This window comes from Crinia signifera, chromosome 1 (genome assembly GCF_055691185.1).
Source record: "Crinia signifera chromosome 1, ASM5569118v1, whole genome shotgun sequence".
In the NCBI taxonomy this organism is placed as follows: Eukaryota; Metazoa; Chordata; class Amphibia; order Anura; family Myobatrachidae; genus Crinia; species Crinia signifera.
Window position 1 is genome coordinate 207,975,990 of NC_139217.1, and position 18,473 is coordinate 207,994,462.

Genomic DNA, 18,473 nt, shown 5'->3' on the forward strand with positions numbered 1-18,473 from the left:
ATTTCCCAGTGTCGGCAGTTTCGATCCAGAAGTCTTATCAGCAGTTAGAGATAAGATATGTCTGCTCTTGTCACTCAAGGCGAGAGTTGAACAAAATGAATGTCTAAACTTGTGGCAAAAGGAAAGTAGAATTCAAAGGGAACATGGTTATTTGTCAGATGCAAATGTAATCAGCCACAGGAATACAAATGTCTCCACCCCCCCATATGTAAAAGAGGGAACAATTGCCGTCCAAAGGGAAACAGACAAAAATATGAAGATGAATAACCTGTACACTTTTTTTACTCCCTATAAGGAACAGGTGGAGATGAAGTGTTCCTGGCACCAGCCATCTCTTGCTAAACTAACGGAAATGAGAGAAGGGCTGAGACAGCCAAAGCTGCGTCTGCCATCCTAGCAGAGGAGATGGCTGATGCCAGAAACACATTCGGAAACACAGGTAAGCACACACAACACAGTACAGAAACAGTTATTCCTGGAGTAGTGTCCAATGGTGCTAAGGGGATACAAATCTACCCTTTGCACACAGTGGAAAGGGAGACAGAGATGGGGTGATGCCTGTAAGGGCTAGCAACATGCACAATACTTGGACACGAATGGAACGTCGTTCAATCATCTCAAATTTTCCTGATCCCAGGAAAGATCTGGCAATTTGTCAGAAATTTGTAAAGGATCTGGGAAATTCAGATGAGCCCACCAATAAAGATTGGCGGATCATGTTGAGAGCTTGCCACCCTTCACACATAGATCTCCCGAAATTTATTTGAGATAGTGGTGTGGAGGGTGATAAGACTTTGACTGAACAGAGCAACCAGGAAAATTTACGCCTAATAAATATACAATTGGGTGTATATTTTCCTGCGACGGTTGAAAATATCCAGACGTTCACTATCAAACAAAAAGATGGTGAATCTGCCAGCGAATATTTCAACCGTGCCTTACAGGCACTGTCAAAACACTCTGGCATCCCTGAACCCAAGGACAACACACACTGTAGAGGAATGATTGTCTCTGTGCTGATAAAAGGTCTTAAGAAAAATTTGAGGACCAGAATAGAAACTGTTTTCCCCAACTGGAGAAATATGACAATAGACACCTTGAGAAAATCTGCTATTGATCAAGACAAAAGAATTAAGAGAGAGATACAAACTGAGAAATTGGTGGCAGATAACACCCACACATCCAACAGGGCCCCAAACAAACACACACGATATACAACACCTCTAGATGCAGACAGGAAGCAAACGGTGTGCTTCAACTGTAGTAAAGAGGGACACCTAGCCAGAAATTGCTGGATAGGGAACCATAGGAAGAATAACACACATATAAGTGACGGGGAGACACACCGGAAGGAGACAGACAGGTCACAACACATAACCATAACCCCATCTGTTAGCCGACGCCGCCCTAAGAGTGACACAAATATGCAAGTAGGGAATAGATCATACTTATATCCCACAACCAGGTAACATGACGCAATACCTTAGGGAGGAGCCTCAGATATGGTTAAGTGTAACGGTTTGAAAACTAAAGGGTTTTTTTGCCTAGCCTTTCTAACAACATTTCTTCTTGATCTAGGTTGTGCAAAGCAAATGGTAGTTACAATTGGGGTAACGGGAAAAGTGCAGCATTACCCATTGATGAAACCAATAGAGATCATCATCGGGCCCTTGCATACCAAATATTCTGTTTTATTGACTGCGGCGGCTACGATTTACCTTCCAAGTAGAGAACTGCCTTGAAAAATAAGTTATGTCATCTTCTGGGCTCTAGAAGATTCATAACTTAGATACAACAGGACAAAAAGGATGCAAAAATTGTTAGATATACCTCAATGATTAATGCTGCACTGTACTGTTATAGATTCTAACCCATCTAAGGTAGCTAAAAATTACAGCATGAATACCGAGTTCCCTTTGAACTATAGATGGGCAGGACACTGGATTAATGGCAACAATAGTTCCAATAGAAATCCATTTAAAAACAGGCAGCATAGCGCCCCAAAATACTACATCATCATTTAAAACCTGAGGTCAAGCTAGAAATGTACCCATTGATATAACGAGTTTCATAACAAAGAACCTCTTAGTTAACACCCCTAGACATGGCCCATAGTCCTACCCCCACTGGGTAAGAGAAAGGAGGGAGGGCTTACAGATCAGAACAGGATTTAAGAAGGGTATAAACCAAATAGTTGAGATCCAATCCCCCATAGTGCTAAATCCTGCTGTCATCCAACAAAGGAATAATTTCTGTTGCAATATACACATATTGCTGTCATTAATTTTTTTTCCTTTGATTTTTTTTTTTTCCTGATACCTCTATAGCCGCAGAGCCTCTTCCCGGGCCTTGCAGGGCTGCACGTCGTCTTTACAGCCCATAAATGGCTTGATACTGACACAATGGGTCAATGATTTATTGTTATGTCCTGACTCATCCAGAACATCGGTAGATGGCACTAGACAACTTCTGGTGCATTCCCCTGAGACAGGACATAAGGTATCGAAAGACGGGTTGCAGTTGTGCCGGACCGGGGAGGGGGGGATTTAGGACTCTGTATTAATCAAAAACCCACAAATGATAGAATACAAGTAGTTCAAAACACTGTCGCACACCCAGCAGAAAAATATCTATTATGAATGTGCAGTACTCCATAAACCAGCCCAAGTGGACAAAATAGTAGTCACACTATTTTCAGTAACCTTAAACAATGTTTCAGAAACCTTAAACATTGCTTATTTCGTTACCCATGGTAACCACAGCCATCATCTTGTGAATAGCAGTCCAAGTAGTGCACAAAGCATTCCCCATCCAACAGAGAATGAAAAAGGTTGTAAAAGGCATTTACATATGAATAGGTGCAATCACAAGACCCATGTCCCACAGACAAATGTGGATAGTAACAAAAAAGGAACCTGCCATTATGACTGGTGTTTGTCGTACCCCTAAGAATCGGAAGCAAGTCTGACTACAACCCCATCTGCTGGGTATGCAACAGAGATATAGGGGGAAATTTACTAAAGGAAATTTGTAAAAAATAGGTGTATTTGTATACAGAAATACACTTATTTTAGACATTGAGGGGGACATTTACCAAAATGGATTCGTAGAAAAAAGGTGTATTCGTAGGGAGAAATACACCTTTTTTTTACGAATTTGTATTTTCGGGATTTACAATCCCAAAAATACAACAATTCGTAGTCCTAAAGATGGAACATTCGTATTTGTAGTTACAAATACGAATGTCTACACCATCGATAGAATACGACAGAAATCACCATTCAAAAGAATGGTGGTTTCTGATTAACTAAGCAGCCGTATGGATAATACGGCTGCTTAGTGGTGTAAAACACCCACGCAAATACGACAGGAAAATAGAACACCATTTTCATGTCGTATTTGCGTTTTTGCCTGCACGGATCAGTCAGATCCGTGCAGGCTTCGGTGTAAAAAAATAGAAAAAAAAATAAATTTAAAAAAAAAACGGCGTGGGGTCCCCCCCACAGCCGAAACCAGCACCAGGCTGACAGAGCCTGGAGCCGGTAATTAAAAATCAGGGAACCCGACAAATAGGGGTTCCCCGATTTTTAACAACCAGCCCCAGGCTCCTGCTCTGGGGCTGGTTCCCAAAATACGGGGGACAAAATGACTAGGGGTCCCCCGTATTTCAAGAACCAGCCCCAGGCAAAACCAGCCAGCGGGTAATGCCACAGCCGGGGGGAGACTTTTTATGCAAGTCCCCCCGGCCAAAGCATTAACCCTACCGACCAGTCAGCCTGGCCAGGGGCCCTGGGGGAGTGGGGACCCCCCCAATAAAGGGGTCCCCCCCCTCCAGGACTTACCTGACCAGGCTGAAGCCTGGTGCTGTCCTCGATGCCCCTGGGCGGTGGGCATCGAGCTGATGGTTTTGTGTAAAAAATAGAATAAAAACCATTGTTTTTTACTGTGGCACTGCAAGTGCCAGCAAGCCTCCCCAGCAAGCTGGGACTTGGATAACCACAAGTCCCAGCCTGCTGGGCATTAAAGGGCCCGCTGGGTCTTGTAGTGCCACCGTAAAAAAAATAGTTAAATAAAACACACTGACACCCGTTTTAAATAAAAGTTTAATACACACATTACATACATACTGATACTTACCTTTCTTGATCCCGTAGGTAGCCCTGGTCCTGATGTCCTGTGTCGTCCTCCAGGTCCATGTCGGCTGTCTGCGTCGTCCTCCAGGTCCATGTCGACGGTCCGTGTCGTCCTCCAGGTCCATGGCGGTGTCCGGGTCCGAAGAAATCCATGTTGGAGCTGTGGAAGGAAATCCTACTCACCTGGTCCTGCGCTGAAGAAGTCTTCTCTTGATCCGACGTAGTCCAGGTAATCTTCATGCTGTCGCCGGTCCCCGCTGTCTGCGCTGTCTCTGCATCGCGCTGAGGAGAGATGCTGAAGTTTCATATTCGGCGCCTCTCCTCAGACTGAATTCTATTGGCCGCCTAGCAGGCCAATCAGGAGCCGAGAAAGTCGGCTCCTGATTGGCCTGCTAGGCGGCCAATAGAATTCAGTCTGAGGAGAGGCGCCGAATATGAAACTTCAGCATCTCTCCTCAGCGCGATGCACGGACAGCGGAGACAGCGGGGACCGGCGACAGCAGGAAGATTACCTGGACTACGTCGGATCAAGAGAAGACTTCTTCAGCGCAGGAACAGGTGAGTAGGATTTCCTTCCACAGCTCCAACATGGATTTCTTCGGACCCGGACACCGCCATGGACCTGGAGGACGACACGGACCGTCGACATGGACCTGGAGGACGACGCAGACAGCCGACATGGACCTGGAGGACGACACGGACCGTCGACATGGACCTGGAGGACGACGCAGACAGCCGACATGGACCTGGAGGACGACACAGGACATCAGGACCAGGGCTACCTACGGGATCAAGAAAGGTAAGTATCAGTATGTATGTAATGTGTGTATTAAACTTTTATTTAAAACGGGTGTCAGTGTGTTTTATTTAACTATTTTTTTTACGGTGGCACTACAAGACCCAGCGGGCCCTTTAATGCCCAGCAGGCTGGGACTTGTGGTTATCCAAGTCCCAGCTTGCTGGGGAGGCTTGCTGGCACTTGTAGTGCCACAGTAAAAAACAATGGTTTTTATTCTATTTTTTACACAAAACCATCAGCTCGATGCCCACCGCCCAGGGGCATCGAGGACAGCACCAGGCTTCAGCCTGGTCAGGTAAGTCCTGGAGGGGGGGGACCCCTTTATTGGGGGGGTCCCCACTCCCCCAGGGCCCCTGGCCAGGCTGACTGGTCGGTAGGGTTAATGCTTTGGCCGGGGGGACTTGCATAAAAAGTCTCCCCCCGGCTGTGGCATTACCCGCTGGCTGGTTTTGCCTGGGGCTGGTTCTTGAAATACGGGGGACCCCTAGTCATTTTGTCCCCCGTATTTTGGGAACCAGCCCCAGAGCAGGAGCCTGGGGCTGGTTGTTAAAAATCGGGGAACCCCTATTTGTCGGGTTCCCTGATTTTTAATTACCGGCTCCAGGCTCTGTCAGCCTGGTGCTGGTTTCGGCTGTGGGGGGGACCCCACGCCGTTTTTTTTTTTTAATTTATTTTTTTTTCTATTTTTTTTACACCATGCAGCCTGCACGGATCTGACTGATCCGTGCAGACTGCTAGAAATAATTCGTATTAGCAGCCGTATATACGGCCGCTAATACGAATCATTACACCATCGGAGGGTTACAAAGCAGTCGTATATGACTGCTTTGTAACTGATCCTCCGGAACACGACTTTGCATACGACTTAAACAGTCGTATGCAGTCGTAGGGAAAATACCAATACGAAAAACTAGGTTTTTCATATTGGTAAATTTCCCCCTTACTATCCCGAAAATACGGCAATTCGTATTGGTATTGATAGCACATCAATACGACTACGAATTGCCGTATTTTCGGGATAGTAAATGTCAAAAATAAGTGTATTTCTGGATACAAATACACCTATTTTTTTACAAATTTCCTTTAGTAAATTTTCCCCATAGTGACTTAAGAAACCTGGTGATGCCAGCCTGACCAATGTCATGCTGCAGTGTACAAATAAACCCAGTTGCTCGAGCACTTCCTACTTGTCTACACAGTGTAGTTGCCATAGCACTACCGGTAAACAAGACTGAGGATGCGGTGTTGGGGTGTGTTTTAACTAGTTTTGCTCCTCATATAGGCCCTTATTCTGGTCGGTGCGGATATATCCGCGTGCGTTCGGCCCGCCGATGTTTTGTGTCTGCGCATGTGCAGAGGCGTCTCTGCGCATGTGCGAGCGGGGCGTACGGCCAAATCCCGCATGATATGTGAACACTCCGAACAGGGGGTGGAGAGGGGCGTGAAGGGCTATTTGGGCTCATTACCATATGCATACGCCCCGCGTTTCATGGGCGTTCCCATGAAAACGCTGGGCGTACGTATGGTAATGCGGCCGTGACGCACGTGTAGGGGGCGGACATATGACATCGCCGGATGTCAGCTGCCCGCCCAGATCCCGGCTTTTGCACAGAAAAATGTCCGTGTGGTCTGAGGTTGCGGGAGCTGGTGGAGCACTCGGTCCTGCATTCGATGGTCTGCGACCATCGAATGATGGGGGAGGTTCCCTTAGATGGAGGAGGCATATTCCGTGAAAAATACACGTGCGGTCCGTTCGGCCAGCTTCTTACCGCGTACGGACGGAGTTGGCGATCCGTATGGAAGGCGGGGTTTCGCACCCACGGTCCTGGCTGCATAATCGGATCCGGCCGCACCGATCAGAATAAGTCTGGACACTCCTAAAATTCTGCCAAAACATGAGAAAAAGATTAATCAGCCAAGTTCACTAAGTGGGAACTTGCATTGATGAATTCTATAAATATTACCAGTAAAATGTGTAATATTGTAAACCCAGCAACACTCTTATGCTGCTTTCAGACCGCATAACTGGCTTTGACCCTGTGTTTGAAAACGTTTTCAAAAACGGGTCTGCCAGGTAAAACCCCTTTCACACCGCACCTCTTAAACGGTATATTACTGTTTAAGTGCCGATTTTTTGACACTGGCAGACCCGTTTTTGGAAACTTTCCAAATACAGGGTCAAAGCGCCGCCTCCCCCCCCTCCCCTCCGTGCAGCTCCCCCCTCCCCCCTGTCCCCCCCTCCCCTCCGTGCAGCCGGTACCTGAGTTCGGTTGCAGATCCCGGCACTGCAGTATGGTCGGAAGCACTTATGAAAAAGTGTCTTTCAGAAAATGGCTGCCCCATAGGAAAACCTGTTTTAAAAAACTGTCTTTCGTATGGGGGGCGCGGGGCGGCTCCAGTGCTGTTAATATTTAATGAGCGCTCATTAAATATTCACTGCGCTGAATTTAGGACCCAGCTCATTGGCTGGGTCCTAAATACCGTTTCAGACCCGATTTTGATCCCAAAATACCAGGTCTGAAACGGGTAGGACCCTGCATTTTAACCGGTTTGAAAAAACAGTATTTTCAAACTGGTTAATTGGATCTGCACCTTTCAGACCGCACAGATTACCGTTTTAAAACGGTAAAAAAACGGCATTATACCGTTTCCCAAGTGCGGTCTGAAAGGGGCATTACCAGGTGTGCCCTCCAAGGCACAAAGGGTGGGAGTTGATGCTAAAGTTGCTGGAACGGTGGAGTTTAGTGAGAGCCTAGACGAACATGATTGCATGACATGTTTGAATAAGACCTTTGCAGCATATCCCCAAAGGGTGGTAACACCCCATTGGAAAAGGTAATTTAAAAAAAAATCTCTTCGCTCTTTCTTTTCACTGATGGCAGCTGCCACAGAGACACAGAGATGGAAAAATTGTGCACTGGCTATACCGTGATAGATGGAGAAGGTATAGTAGAGACTGGACCCCTTGGACCATCTCACTCAGCAACAGTAGCCTAATTAGTGGCACTGACCAAGGTGTGTGAGCTGGCTGAGGTAAAAGCAGTCAATATTTATGCCAACTCTAGGTACGTTCGTTGGGGTAATGCAAAAGATCCGGGGCCCTATGGCGCCTCAGAGACTTCGTGACAGTAGCTGGCACTCCAGTGGCGCAAGTGTTGTAAGTTCAAAGATTCCTGACAGCCACACAGCTGCCGGACAGAGTGGCTGTTATCAAGTGTAAAGCCCACACCTTCGATGAGGATTCAGTGTCACTTGGTAATATTCGTGCTGACGAGGCAGCTGGGTGAGCCACGCGCTCTGCGAATAATGTTTTTGTTCCCCTGTAAATGTCTGTGTGTTCACATAAAAGTGCAAGATCTGTGTCTCCTGCAGGAGAAAGCAGTCTGTAAGCCGAAGGGATGTGGACAGGAATGGAAAGATGGACAAGGAAAACCAGTGAGTCCGAGAGCATGCCACACTGTCATGGCAGAGATAGCCTATGGCCTGACTTGCCTTGGCAGGGAAGGTATGTGGAAATTGGTCAAAACTTACTGGTGTGCCCCAGAGTGCACTCCAAGGTCATGCCTTACTTGTCTGGGGAAAGATACTGGAAAGGCTGTTCCCACAGAGCCATCTCCACATCCCTCTTCCAGCAGGATCCTCTCCAGGTAATACAAATTGACTTTGTACAGTCCACTCTAGAAGTGTTTAGAAATTTCTTTCCTATGTGTTGATGTATTTGTGTATAGATATGGTAGCCCAGAAGTACTCCTGAGTACTCAACTGTATATGAAAAGTATTTTAAGTAATGTGTTAACTCCTAGGGACTGATGGTACACCCCACACTCTCTGCTGACCCCAAGTAACCGCTAAGGTGGAGAGGGTGAAGGGTACTATCAAGAACAAACTGGGTAAAGTTATGGCTGAAAGAGAGTTGCTATGGCCAGGGGCACTGCCCATTGTGCTGCATAGTAGTAGAATCACTCTCAGAGCTCCACCTCATTTGTCCCCATCGAAACCTTTCTTGGCCGGCAGCCACACGTCATGATAACCCTACAGGAAGATCGAAGGCGCAACCATGAACTGACTCTTGTTTCAAACGTAACTTAAAAGATGGATCAACATCTGGAAAATTGCAGCAAAAAGGACTTTGTTGACACCTGTTGCGAACTGTCATAACCATGAACCAGGAGATTTTGTTGTTTCCCATGATTTGCCATACACAGGTTGCTTGATAGACCATTGAGAAGAACCATCCCAAGTCTTGTTGACCAGCACTACATCAATAATAAGTCGCAGAGAGATAGACTCGGGTACGTTCGTCCTACTGCCAGAAGACCAGAAACCCAGAAGTTCCTTATATTGAGAACGAAAGGAAGAAATCGCTAGAGGCATTGTTTTGGGAGGACTGAAGGGCAGCTAAGGTCAAGCAACCTGTACAAGCTACAAAAAGGACTGTGACAAAACCCACTGGTAACAGGTTGGAAGGACCACTAACAATCTTTCCATTTCTTTTTTTTTATTATTATGGGTCCTTTTTTTGTTTCTCTTCACTATCCATTCTTGTCCCCAAAATCAAGGATATTGTTTTTGCATTGCTGCCAGGTATAGGGAAGATGATACAGAGTTCTGAGAGTGTACTACCCAACCCAGTTTAGGTCAAAATAGAATCTCTAAGTAAGCTTGATACGTTACCCAGGACCGGAGTTTTGGAGGTTTGATAGTCACTATACCAACATACTTAAAGCATATGTACCAGAACGAAAGGCAACAAAGAAGACAAGGGGTTTGGTATATGACCCTAATATCGAAACCATTACCCATTAAAGGATACCACGTCTGAAAAATTGTTTATATTGTAACTTACCCTGTTTTTATTTTTATCCCAAACATGTACATTATCCTTCGTCACCCTGAGTAAATTGTTAGATAAATGTGGTCCCTCGTTTATCCATAATCCAGGATTAGCCAAGCGCAGATGGTTTACTCCCTTTTATGTTTTAATTCAGAAGATCCCAAATTGTTTCTGTTAGGATTATGAATTTATTTTGAAAATTTTGAGCTGTGACAGTTTATATTTACTGTCAAAGGGTGGACTGTTAAAGGGGAATCACATACACACCATTTTAGAATGGTATGGCCGCCATTTTGGTTCGCAGAGTTGCGCAAATAAAAGTTTAATACCCAAGTTCTGTGCAACAAAGCGAACCTTGAGCGCTGCCATACTAATACACATAAATTCATATCCCACACTTACACAAAATAAAATATGGTTAAATGAAGGTTTAGTTCACAGCACATAGTTTAACCAATAATACACGACTGTTTCTATACATATTTAGTATCTTTATGTTCCGTGTAGTAGCAAAAAAGTTCGCAAGTCCTAATGTCTAATAATTATGGACAAAATCCATAAACTATGTACTTTTGCCATATGAACTGAGGAAGACAAAGGATCAAGTTGTAACCAGTTGTGTTTGATTTACGACCCCCTATGACGATGCCAGCTAACAAAGGACACAGAAGCACATTCCCTCTGCACCAATCCACTTAAAGTGCATCCCTTTGCTCCAATCCACAAGAACCTGACTTTTGAACCCCTGACCAATGGAAACTTCCTGTGGACACTATAAAAGTAGCGATCCCTGGGCTGGATCGGTCTCTTCTTCAATTCATTCTTCCCCACATCATCCTGACCGGGCTAAGTTCTATTTGAACTTAGCCCGGTCAGTAAAGTATCAGCACTTCACTTGTTATCCGTCTGGTTATTTTATATCGGTATTGATAGGGGATTACCTTCTTCCCAGATGGTGCGAGCAGTACGCAACACCTTGGATGTGAACAGTCTGAAGGAAACACTGGACAGGATGAAACACTGAACAACAGGCGAAAGGTCTCACATGGATCGAGCTCATGAAACCAGCAACCAGTAAACACAAACTGAGGATGACCTTCTCGAGTACGTTCTCAATTGCAACCAATGAGATACGTATGGCAATAAAGAAACACTGACATATCATTCAAACCGACCCGATATTGGGAAAAACCTGTAAAGAAAGTCCGCTATTTTGCTATAAACGCAGTCGCAATCTAAAGCAACGAATGATATATACCGATATTAGCCCACGTGTGGGCCAAAAAGAATCGTGGCTACAGAAGACTGTGGGCTCATTTCGTTGTGGAAAATGTGTAAACTGTAAATTCATCACAATGGCAAACAGTTTTAAATACCCAATGACAGGGAAACAATATCAATTGAGGTACAGAATGACGTGTGAAACACGCTATGTGATATACATGGTGTCTTGTCCGTGTAAACTCATCTACATCGGAAAGACCATACGTATGCTTAAGGAGCGGGTCTCGATGCATAGAAGTTCTATTAAAAAAGCATTGCTCAAGATTGAATCTGGAACTCCACCAGTGGCGAGGCACAAATTTTGGACATAAGATCAGTGAGTTCACTTTTATGCTGATTGATTGTGTATTACCACTACGACGAGGTGGAGATCGGCATAAGATTCTTCTACAACCAGAGTGTTTTTGGATACATGAACTGCACTCTATGAACCCTGATGGTTTAAACGAGGAGTTCACATTCACGCCCTTTTTATAAGAAAATTTCCTACAGATGTATAGTATAGGTCTGATATGAATAGGTTAACTTTAGTATATCAGATGCACATTGATATCAGATGATATATTATACGTTTCGGGCAAAGCCCTTTATCAAGACATGCCCGAAACGTTGACACACAAGCCTGTGTTGATTCATTTATTTCATCATTGCTGCCGCCGCGCAGAATTTGTACAACCTTGAGAGTGCCATCTCCATTCCTTTTGCTACATCTTTTCTTCTGAAAACTGAAAGGCACCTCAAGTATTTGCACCTACAAGGACGAGTGCCGGGACCCCCTTGTCCTATATATATATATATATATATATATATAAAATATGTAGTGGATTAGGGCGGCACTACAATTGTGCAAAAGAAACTTTGTATAAACTCAATAAATTGGTGCCCTCCTTGTGCTGACAGGATTACTGTCCATATAGATAGAGTTTTGTGGGTGGCAGCACTCGAAATAATCGAATAAAAAGACCAGGCTCCTTAGATGCTAACGTTTCTGAGCCCCACAGGCTCTTTCATCAAGGTGCAGGAGAATCAACCATACAAATACAACAAACTTACATAAATACCTGTCAAGGTCCGTTCGCGCCTCCCCCCGCGGCTCACGTGGTCACCTGAAGGTGACTCATCCTCGGAGTTACGGGCCGGATGCGCGAAGAGATGACACTGCCCTGGTAACCACAGCAACGTCCCTAAACAATAGGACAGCGCTGTGGAAATAAACATACATATACCTAATCAGTGCTATGTGCATTAAAATAAGTGTTTTAACACATTACCATATACAAACCACATATATAAAAACATATAAAAAACATCACATTGCAAGCTTGTTTCTCTGTAAACAAAGCAACATCAGTAACGTAGCTGTTGCCCCTGATTATGCCATGTTCTCACTGCTGAACGGCATAAATACAAATTATGTTTGATCTTTATGAGAAAGTGTGGCATATGACAGGCTGATGACTATGGAGTCCTAAATACCAGTGTAGTAGAAACTGTGGAAAATAGATATACTTTGGCTGCCGGACGTGTTCCCGATAGTTACATAGGCGGGATCCCGACAGTCATTCACCCAACGTCGGGATCCTGACTGTCATAACGCCGACAGCCGGGTGCCCGACGGCCACCCGCTATTTTCCCTCGTAGGGGGCCATGACCCCCATAGAAGGAGAATAGAATAGGTGGCTCGCGTTGCGAGCCACCGTGCCCGCAAGGGGCTTTTTTGCGCACGCCAAGCTGTCTGAGTACGAGCAGACAGGATCCCGACATCAGGCTAATGACTGTCGGGATCCCGACTGTTGAAGCCCCATACCACACCCATATACTGGCTATCTACAGGTAACTGCTTCCCTAAACAAAAGAGAACCATTTAAAGAAAGCATGATAACCCCAAATTCTCATTTAACCCTGTAGGGGTAAGTGTTTCTAACCGAAAGATCCAACAGCTCTCCAATTGGAGAAGCCAAAGGGATCTGTCACCTCCCCATTTAAACGGGGGTACATGATCAATGATGCGGTATCTTAAGGACGTGTACGCGTGAACCCCAGTCCATCAGCCCAGAAGCGGACGTCAAGCAGCAGCCAGGTACGTCACGTCTGGGTCTGTCACCAAGGCGACGCGGAAACAAAGCCGACGCCATAACCTGGATACTAGTTCCGGACACTGACCCCACCAGCTATCGCGAGCGGCCGCTCTGGCATCTGGACACAGCAAAGTTAAAATTAAAATCAGCAAGCTGAGAAAGACATAAATATTGCAGTACACTCTTCAACACTGCGCATAACATAGGCTATAAATAGTACATAAAGTATATATATATATATATGATACAAAGAAATATACATTTATAAATAGCATCAAGAGACCATTTTACAAAGAACTTCATACATGAATAGGTAAGCACTTAAAAATGTTCACAGAAACGCATTAAGTCCCAAATTAAGGCCATTTGGAGTTAAAGGATTAAGCGTAAAAATCCATCTTGATTTGCACTGTAATAGAGCCAACAATCTGTTACCTCCACGTAACCATGGAGGCACATGATCGATGATAATATATCTTAAATTAGCCATATTGTGGCCAGCCTTGGAAAATGTCTTACCACAGGCTGGTCACTAGTACCAGACAATAAAGCTGCTCGTATAGCTGCACGATGTCCAGCCATATGTGTCCTAAGAGTACAATCTGATTTTCCTACATAATGAAGCCCACAAGGGCATGAAATCAAGCATACTATGAACCAAGTAGAACATGCTACCCTATGCCGTATACTGTATAGTTTCCCGCTAAATGGGTGACAAAAACTATCACTCACTGTTAAACTGCGACAAGTTATACAGTTCAAACAGCGATGACATCCTTTGCGATGGCCCAAAAATGTAGAAGAGGCAGGATTTGGGGTCTGGGTAATGTCTGTTCAGACCACCCAATCTCTCACATTCTTTCCATGTGTGTAACAGGGCATCACTGAGGTATCTGACAACCCAAGATGTTTATCAGTTGTCAAAAGTGGCCAATACCTCCTAGCAGTCTTAAATTTTGCCCACTCACAGGATTAAAGTGATTGGCCCAAGGCATATTTTTATTCGCAGGTGGTATCTCCTTGGCTTTAGGGGCTAGCAATGTAGCACGAGGAGTAGCCAATGCTTTCTGTTTAGCCTTCAGCAATAAATCAATATCATATCTGCGATTAAGAAAATTGCCAATCATAGTGTCAATTTGGACACCAGCATCAACAGGATCGCTAGAAATGTGACATGCTCTCAAGAATTGGGAAAATGGCAATCCTAATTTGAGGGGTTTTAGACGAAGATTATCTGAATGTAATATAGTATTGCGGTCAGTGCTTTTTCTATATAATGAGGTAGAAAGAACTCCATTATTTAAAGACACAGCAACATCCAAAAAATGTACTCTTGCATAGTTAATTATCATCGATAACTTTAAAGGGGTAGCAGACAGGTATGAGTATCAATGAACTCTACATATTGCTTATCAGTACCGGTCCATATAAGAAAAATGTCATCTATGTACCTGGCATAGAAATGAATCTTGCCAGATTCATAAGGGTTGGATAAAAAAAAATCATGTTCAGCAGCAAAACATATAAGCGTTGGCGTACGATGGGGCCACATTGGACCCCATTGCACAGCCTGATCTCTGCAAAAAGAACTGTCCATAATGGATAAAATAGTTGTGTGCCAATAGTATCTCCAACAAGTCACAAAACAAATCCACTGGAGGGCCAGTGTACAGAGGACTCATACTGATAAGATGTCTAACAGCTGCAATCCCTGCAATCTCAGTCTAGCTCAAATCGCTGGGCCTTCAATCTGATACCTGGTCCATATGGGTTCATTGGTTCTAGAGATATTGCGGGTAAACCAATTTTTTCAGTTCTGAAATGTAATTTCATAGCTGTTCATGTTGTTTGAGGACAGATTTCTCTGGAACCAAACAGCCCGGTTTCACGGGACCAAAATCATTCGAAGCCTACATGTAAATGGGTCAGTTGGTTTCCGAAGATATAGCTGGTTGTTTAAAGGGGGGCGGGGGTGGGTTTCTCTCCCCCTCACACCAGAAAATGCAGGGACTAGGCTGGTGTAAAAGGGGCCAGTCCGGGAATGTCCCTGCATGATCGGAATCGGTACATCTGTCAGACCACACTTAGGTCTACAGTCATTAGGTCGACCCCACTAGGTCGACTGGCAGGAAGGTTGACCTGACTTAAGGTCGACATGGGCCAAGGTCGACATGACTTAAGGTCGAATTTGCATAAAGGTCGACATGAGGAAGGTCGACTGGTCATAAGGTCGACATGGGTTTTTCACTGTTTTCTGACCCGAATGTCGACACAGTCGACATGGACACAGTTGGCAATAGGAATCGGACCATCGCATCGCTCGCTTCGCTCGCAATGCTTCGGGCACGGTGGCTCGCTTCGCTCGCCACAGCTTTAATAACCTCCTCCACGCCCTAGTGGATGGTAGGGCATGAAATACCGCCTGTCGGCACATGTCAGCTCAAAAAACAGTGAAAAACCCATGTCGACCTTATGACCAGTCGACCTTCCTCATGTCGACCTTTATGCAAATTCGACCTTAAGTCATGTCGACCTTGGCCCATGTCGACCTTAAGTCAGGTCGACCTTCCTGCCAGTCGACCTAGTGGGGTCGACCTAATAACTGTAGACCTAAGTTCATTCTAATAGATGACCGCTTCCTGCATGATCCTGGGACCATATTCCCGGGTAAGACCCTGCATTTTCTGGTGTCAAAGGGGTATTATTTCAAATAGCAGTGCTCTGAATACAGCCGTGCAGCCCCCTGCTCTCTGCCCGGCTGTCAATGGCTGTCATTTCTGCCCAGCGGCGGCTGTCCCCAAGTTACCACGAGCATGTATCCCCCCTTGGCAATGTGCATGTAATCCCACATGGCAACGAGCATGGAACCCCTGGCAATGAACATGGAACCCCTGGCAATGAACATGTAGGTAAGCAACACTTACGTAGCATAAATTTTAATAGGCATTATGGTGTTTGGCATAATACGTAATGGAGCGTGTCTTAACATGTAATGGGCATTATGGTGTAAATTTTTAATGCGTGCCAATGCCCCTATTTATGAATCATATTGTGCATTATTGCTTGTTTGGTATAGTGCAGGCATGTCTAAACTATGGCCCTCCAGCTGTTGTGAAACTACAAGTCCTATCATGCATTGCCACAGTTTTGCTATTAGGGAATGCTAAAACTATGTCAAGGCATGCTGGGATGTGTAGTTTCACAACAGCTGGAGGGCCACTGTTTGGATATGCCTGGTGTAGTGTGTATTTTGGGGCAATCCATGTGTCACAATGTGAATTTTGCCTTAATCTGTGTGGCATAATGTGAATTGTGACTCAATCTGTGTGCCATAGTGTGAATTTTGGCTCATTCCATGTGGCATAATGTAATAGAGGCAAGTACAATATTAGGGGGTTACTATTGTGTTGCATGAGTTGTATAAGGGGTATATGGTGTGGTAAACTTAGGTGACCACATAAAAGGTACTGAAATGTTGTCTACCAAGTTTTGGCTTTCAGTATTTTTTTTATGACTGCAGTGCTGCCTCACCCCGCAAGTATTTTAGGACATTGACGTCCTGCGGGTGCACCTTTGGAGTGCACCCGCCAATATATCTCCCTGCATTTTTCTTATGCCAGCCCCCTACCTTTTCCAGGCATATATAATTAGTTGAAAGTATTTACACAAATACAGACACACCCATGAGCAGACCACCCAACCAGAACACTGGGCATGCCACCCACATTATTATGTGCTGGCCACAACCCCTATTATTGCGCATAATAGGCCCTTGATCATTCAGCTCCAGGCCCATTTAGACCTTAATCTGGCTCTGGCCGCGTCGCCTTGGTGACAGACCCTGGCTTTCACGTGTGTTGGAGGGGGGATATAAGATGATATGAGATAATGTTTGTATTTTTATGCCTGATGACGATTAAATTTGAAACGTTGCACGTTCTTTTGATCCATTAGGACCGAATGCTGCTGTTGCTGCCACCCTCTGGCATATATATATATATATTTTTTTTTTTTTTATTATTATTATTATTATTAATTTAGTCTTTATTTCAATTCAACATATCAATTTATCACATTAAAAAATAAAATTTTAGACAAATAATCACATAACAAATTACAAAAATACACATAAATTCCCTTGCTTTCATACAATTCACAACTCTGGGTACAATATACCCCGCAAATATACCTTTGTACATTCTAAGGGCAGTATTCAATTAGGCCAATTCACCATGTTTCATGGCGAATTTGTGCTATTTTCACTTTGGAAGGTGATTTTTTGTGTCAGAAAGTGAATCACCCTATTCAACGTGCACTTTTCACCATCTGCGAACAGTGAATGACGGACAATTCGCCGTCTGATAGTCTCTGCAACTCGCTGTGGTTTTTCAATGGGTTTTTCAATATGATTCGCCGTGAGTGTATTCAATGAGAAGATGGCAAATTGCTTTCTAAGTGATTTTTGCAGTGTGTCACAGTGTAGCAATCGCCATCTTTTCATGGTGAAGTGGAATGTGAACTTTTAAAATAATGTTGTTTTTTTTAATTTGGTGTCAAAAAATCAGGAATTTTATTCTGTGAAGGGGCATGCTATTTTTATTCATGTGCTTACAGCATACAATATATATTTAATAAAAAAATTTTTTTTACACATAACAGCCAGCACGGGGCCGGGAGACGAGAGCCGCTCATTACATATTCATATATTCACTGCTCCCGATCATTACATATGCACGATCGGGAGCAGTGTTAGCGGCTCCTACCCGGTCCCCTGATAGCTCTCCGGGAGGCAGCTTGTGCTGCCTGGGTCCCGGGGAGCTCTCCTACCCCCCACATACATTCTACATTATTGTACATTATGACACACAGATTGAGCAAAAATTCATGTTATACCCCATGAATTGAGCCATAAATCACGTTGTGTCACAGAGATTAAGCTAAAATTCATGTTATGCCACATAGATTGAGTTAACATTTACGGTATGCCTCACAGATTGGGCTCAAATTTACTTTATGCCACACAAATCCCCATGGATTGAGCCATAAATCACATTATGCCAAACAGATTGAGACAAAGTTTATGTTATGACACACAGATTGAGCCACAATGTACATTATACAGCCCGGACTAAGACATTTATATTATACAACCCAGATTTAGCAAATATTTACGTTATGCCACATGGATTGAGCCAAAATTCACGTTATGCCACACTGATTAAGCCAAAATTTACATGTGGCAAACTGTGAATTTTTACGGCAGAGACGGAGGGGAGACGCAGGGGCAGAGACGGAGGGGAGACGTAGGGGCAGAGACAGCGGGGAGACGCAGGGACAAGGGCAGG

At 44.5% G+C, this 18,473-nt stretch overlaps 1 protein-coding gene across 1 annotated transcript in view; it reads left to right on the plus strand.

The window, feature by feature from the left end:
• Nucleotides 1–405: 405 nt before the first annotated feature.
• Nucleotides 406–18,473, plus strand: part of IL12RB1 (interleukin 12 receptor subunit beta 1) — a 162,818-nt gene continuing 144,750 nt past the window's right edge. Inside the window, exon 1 of the mRNA XM_083177930.1 lies at nt 406–439. Within this exon, the coding sequence (XP_083034056.1) occupies nt 406–439 (34 nt within the window). The remainder of the gene's footprint in view (nt 440–18,473) is intronic.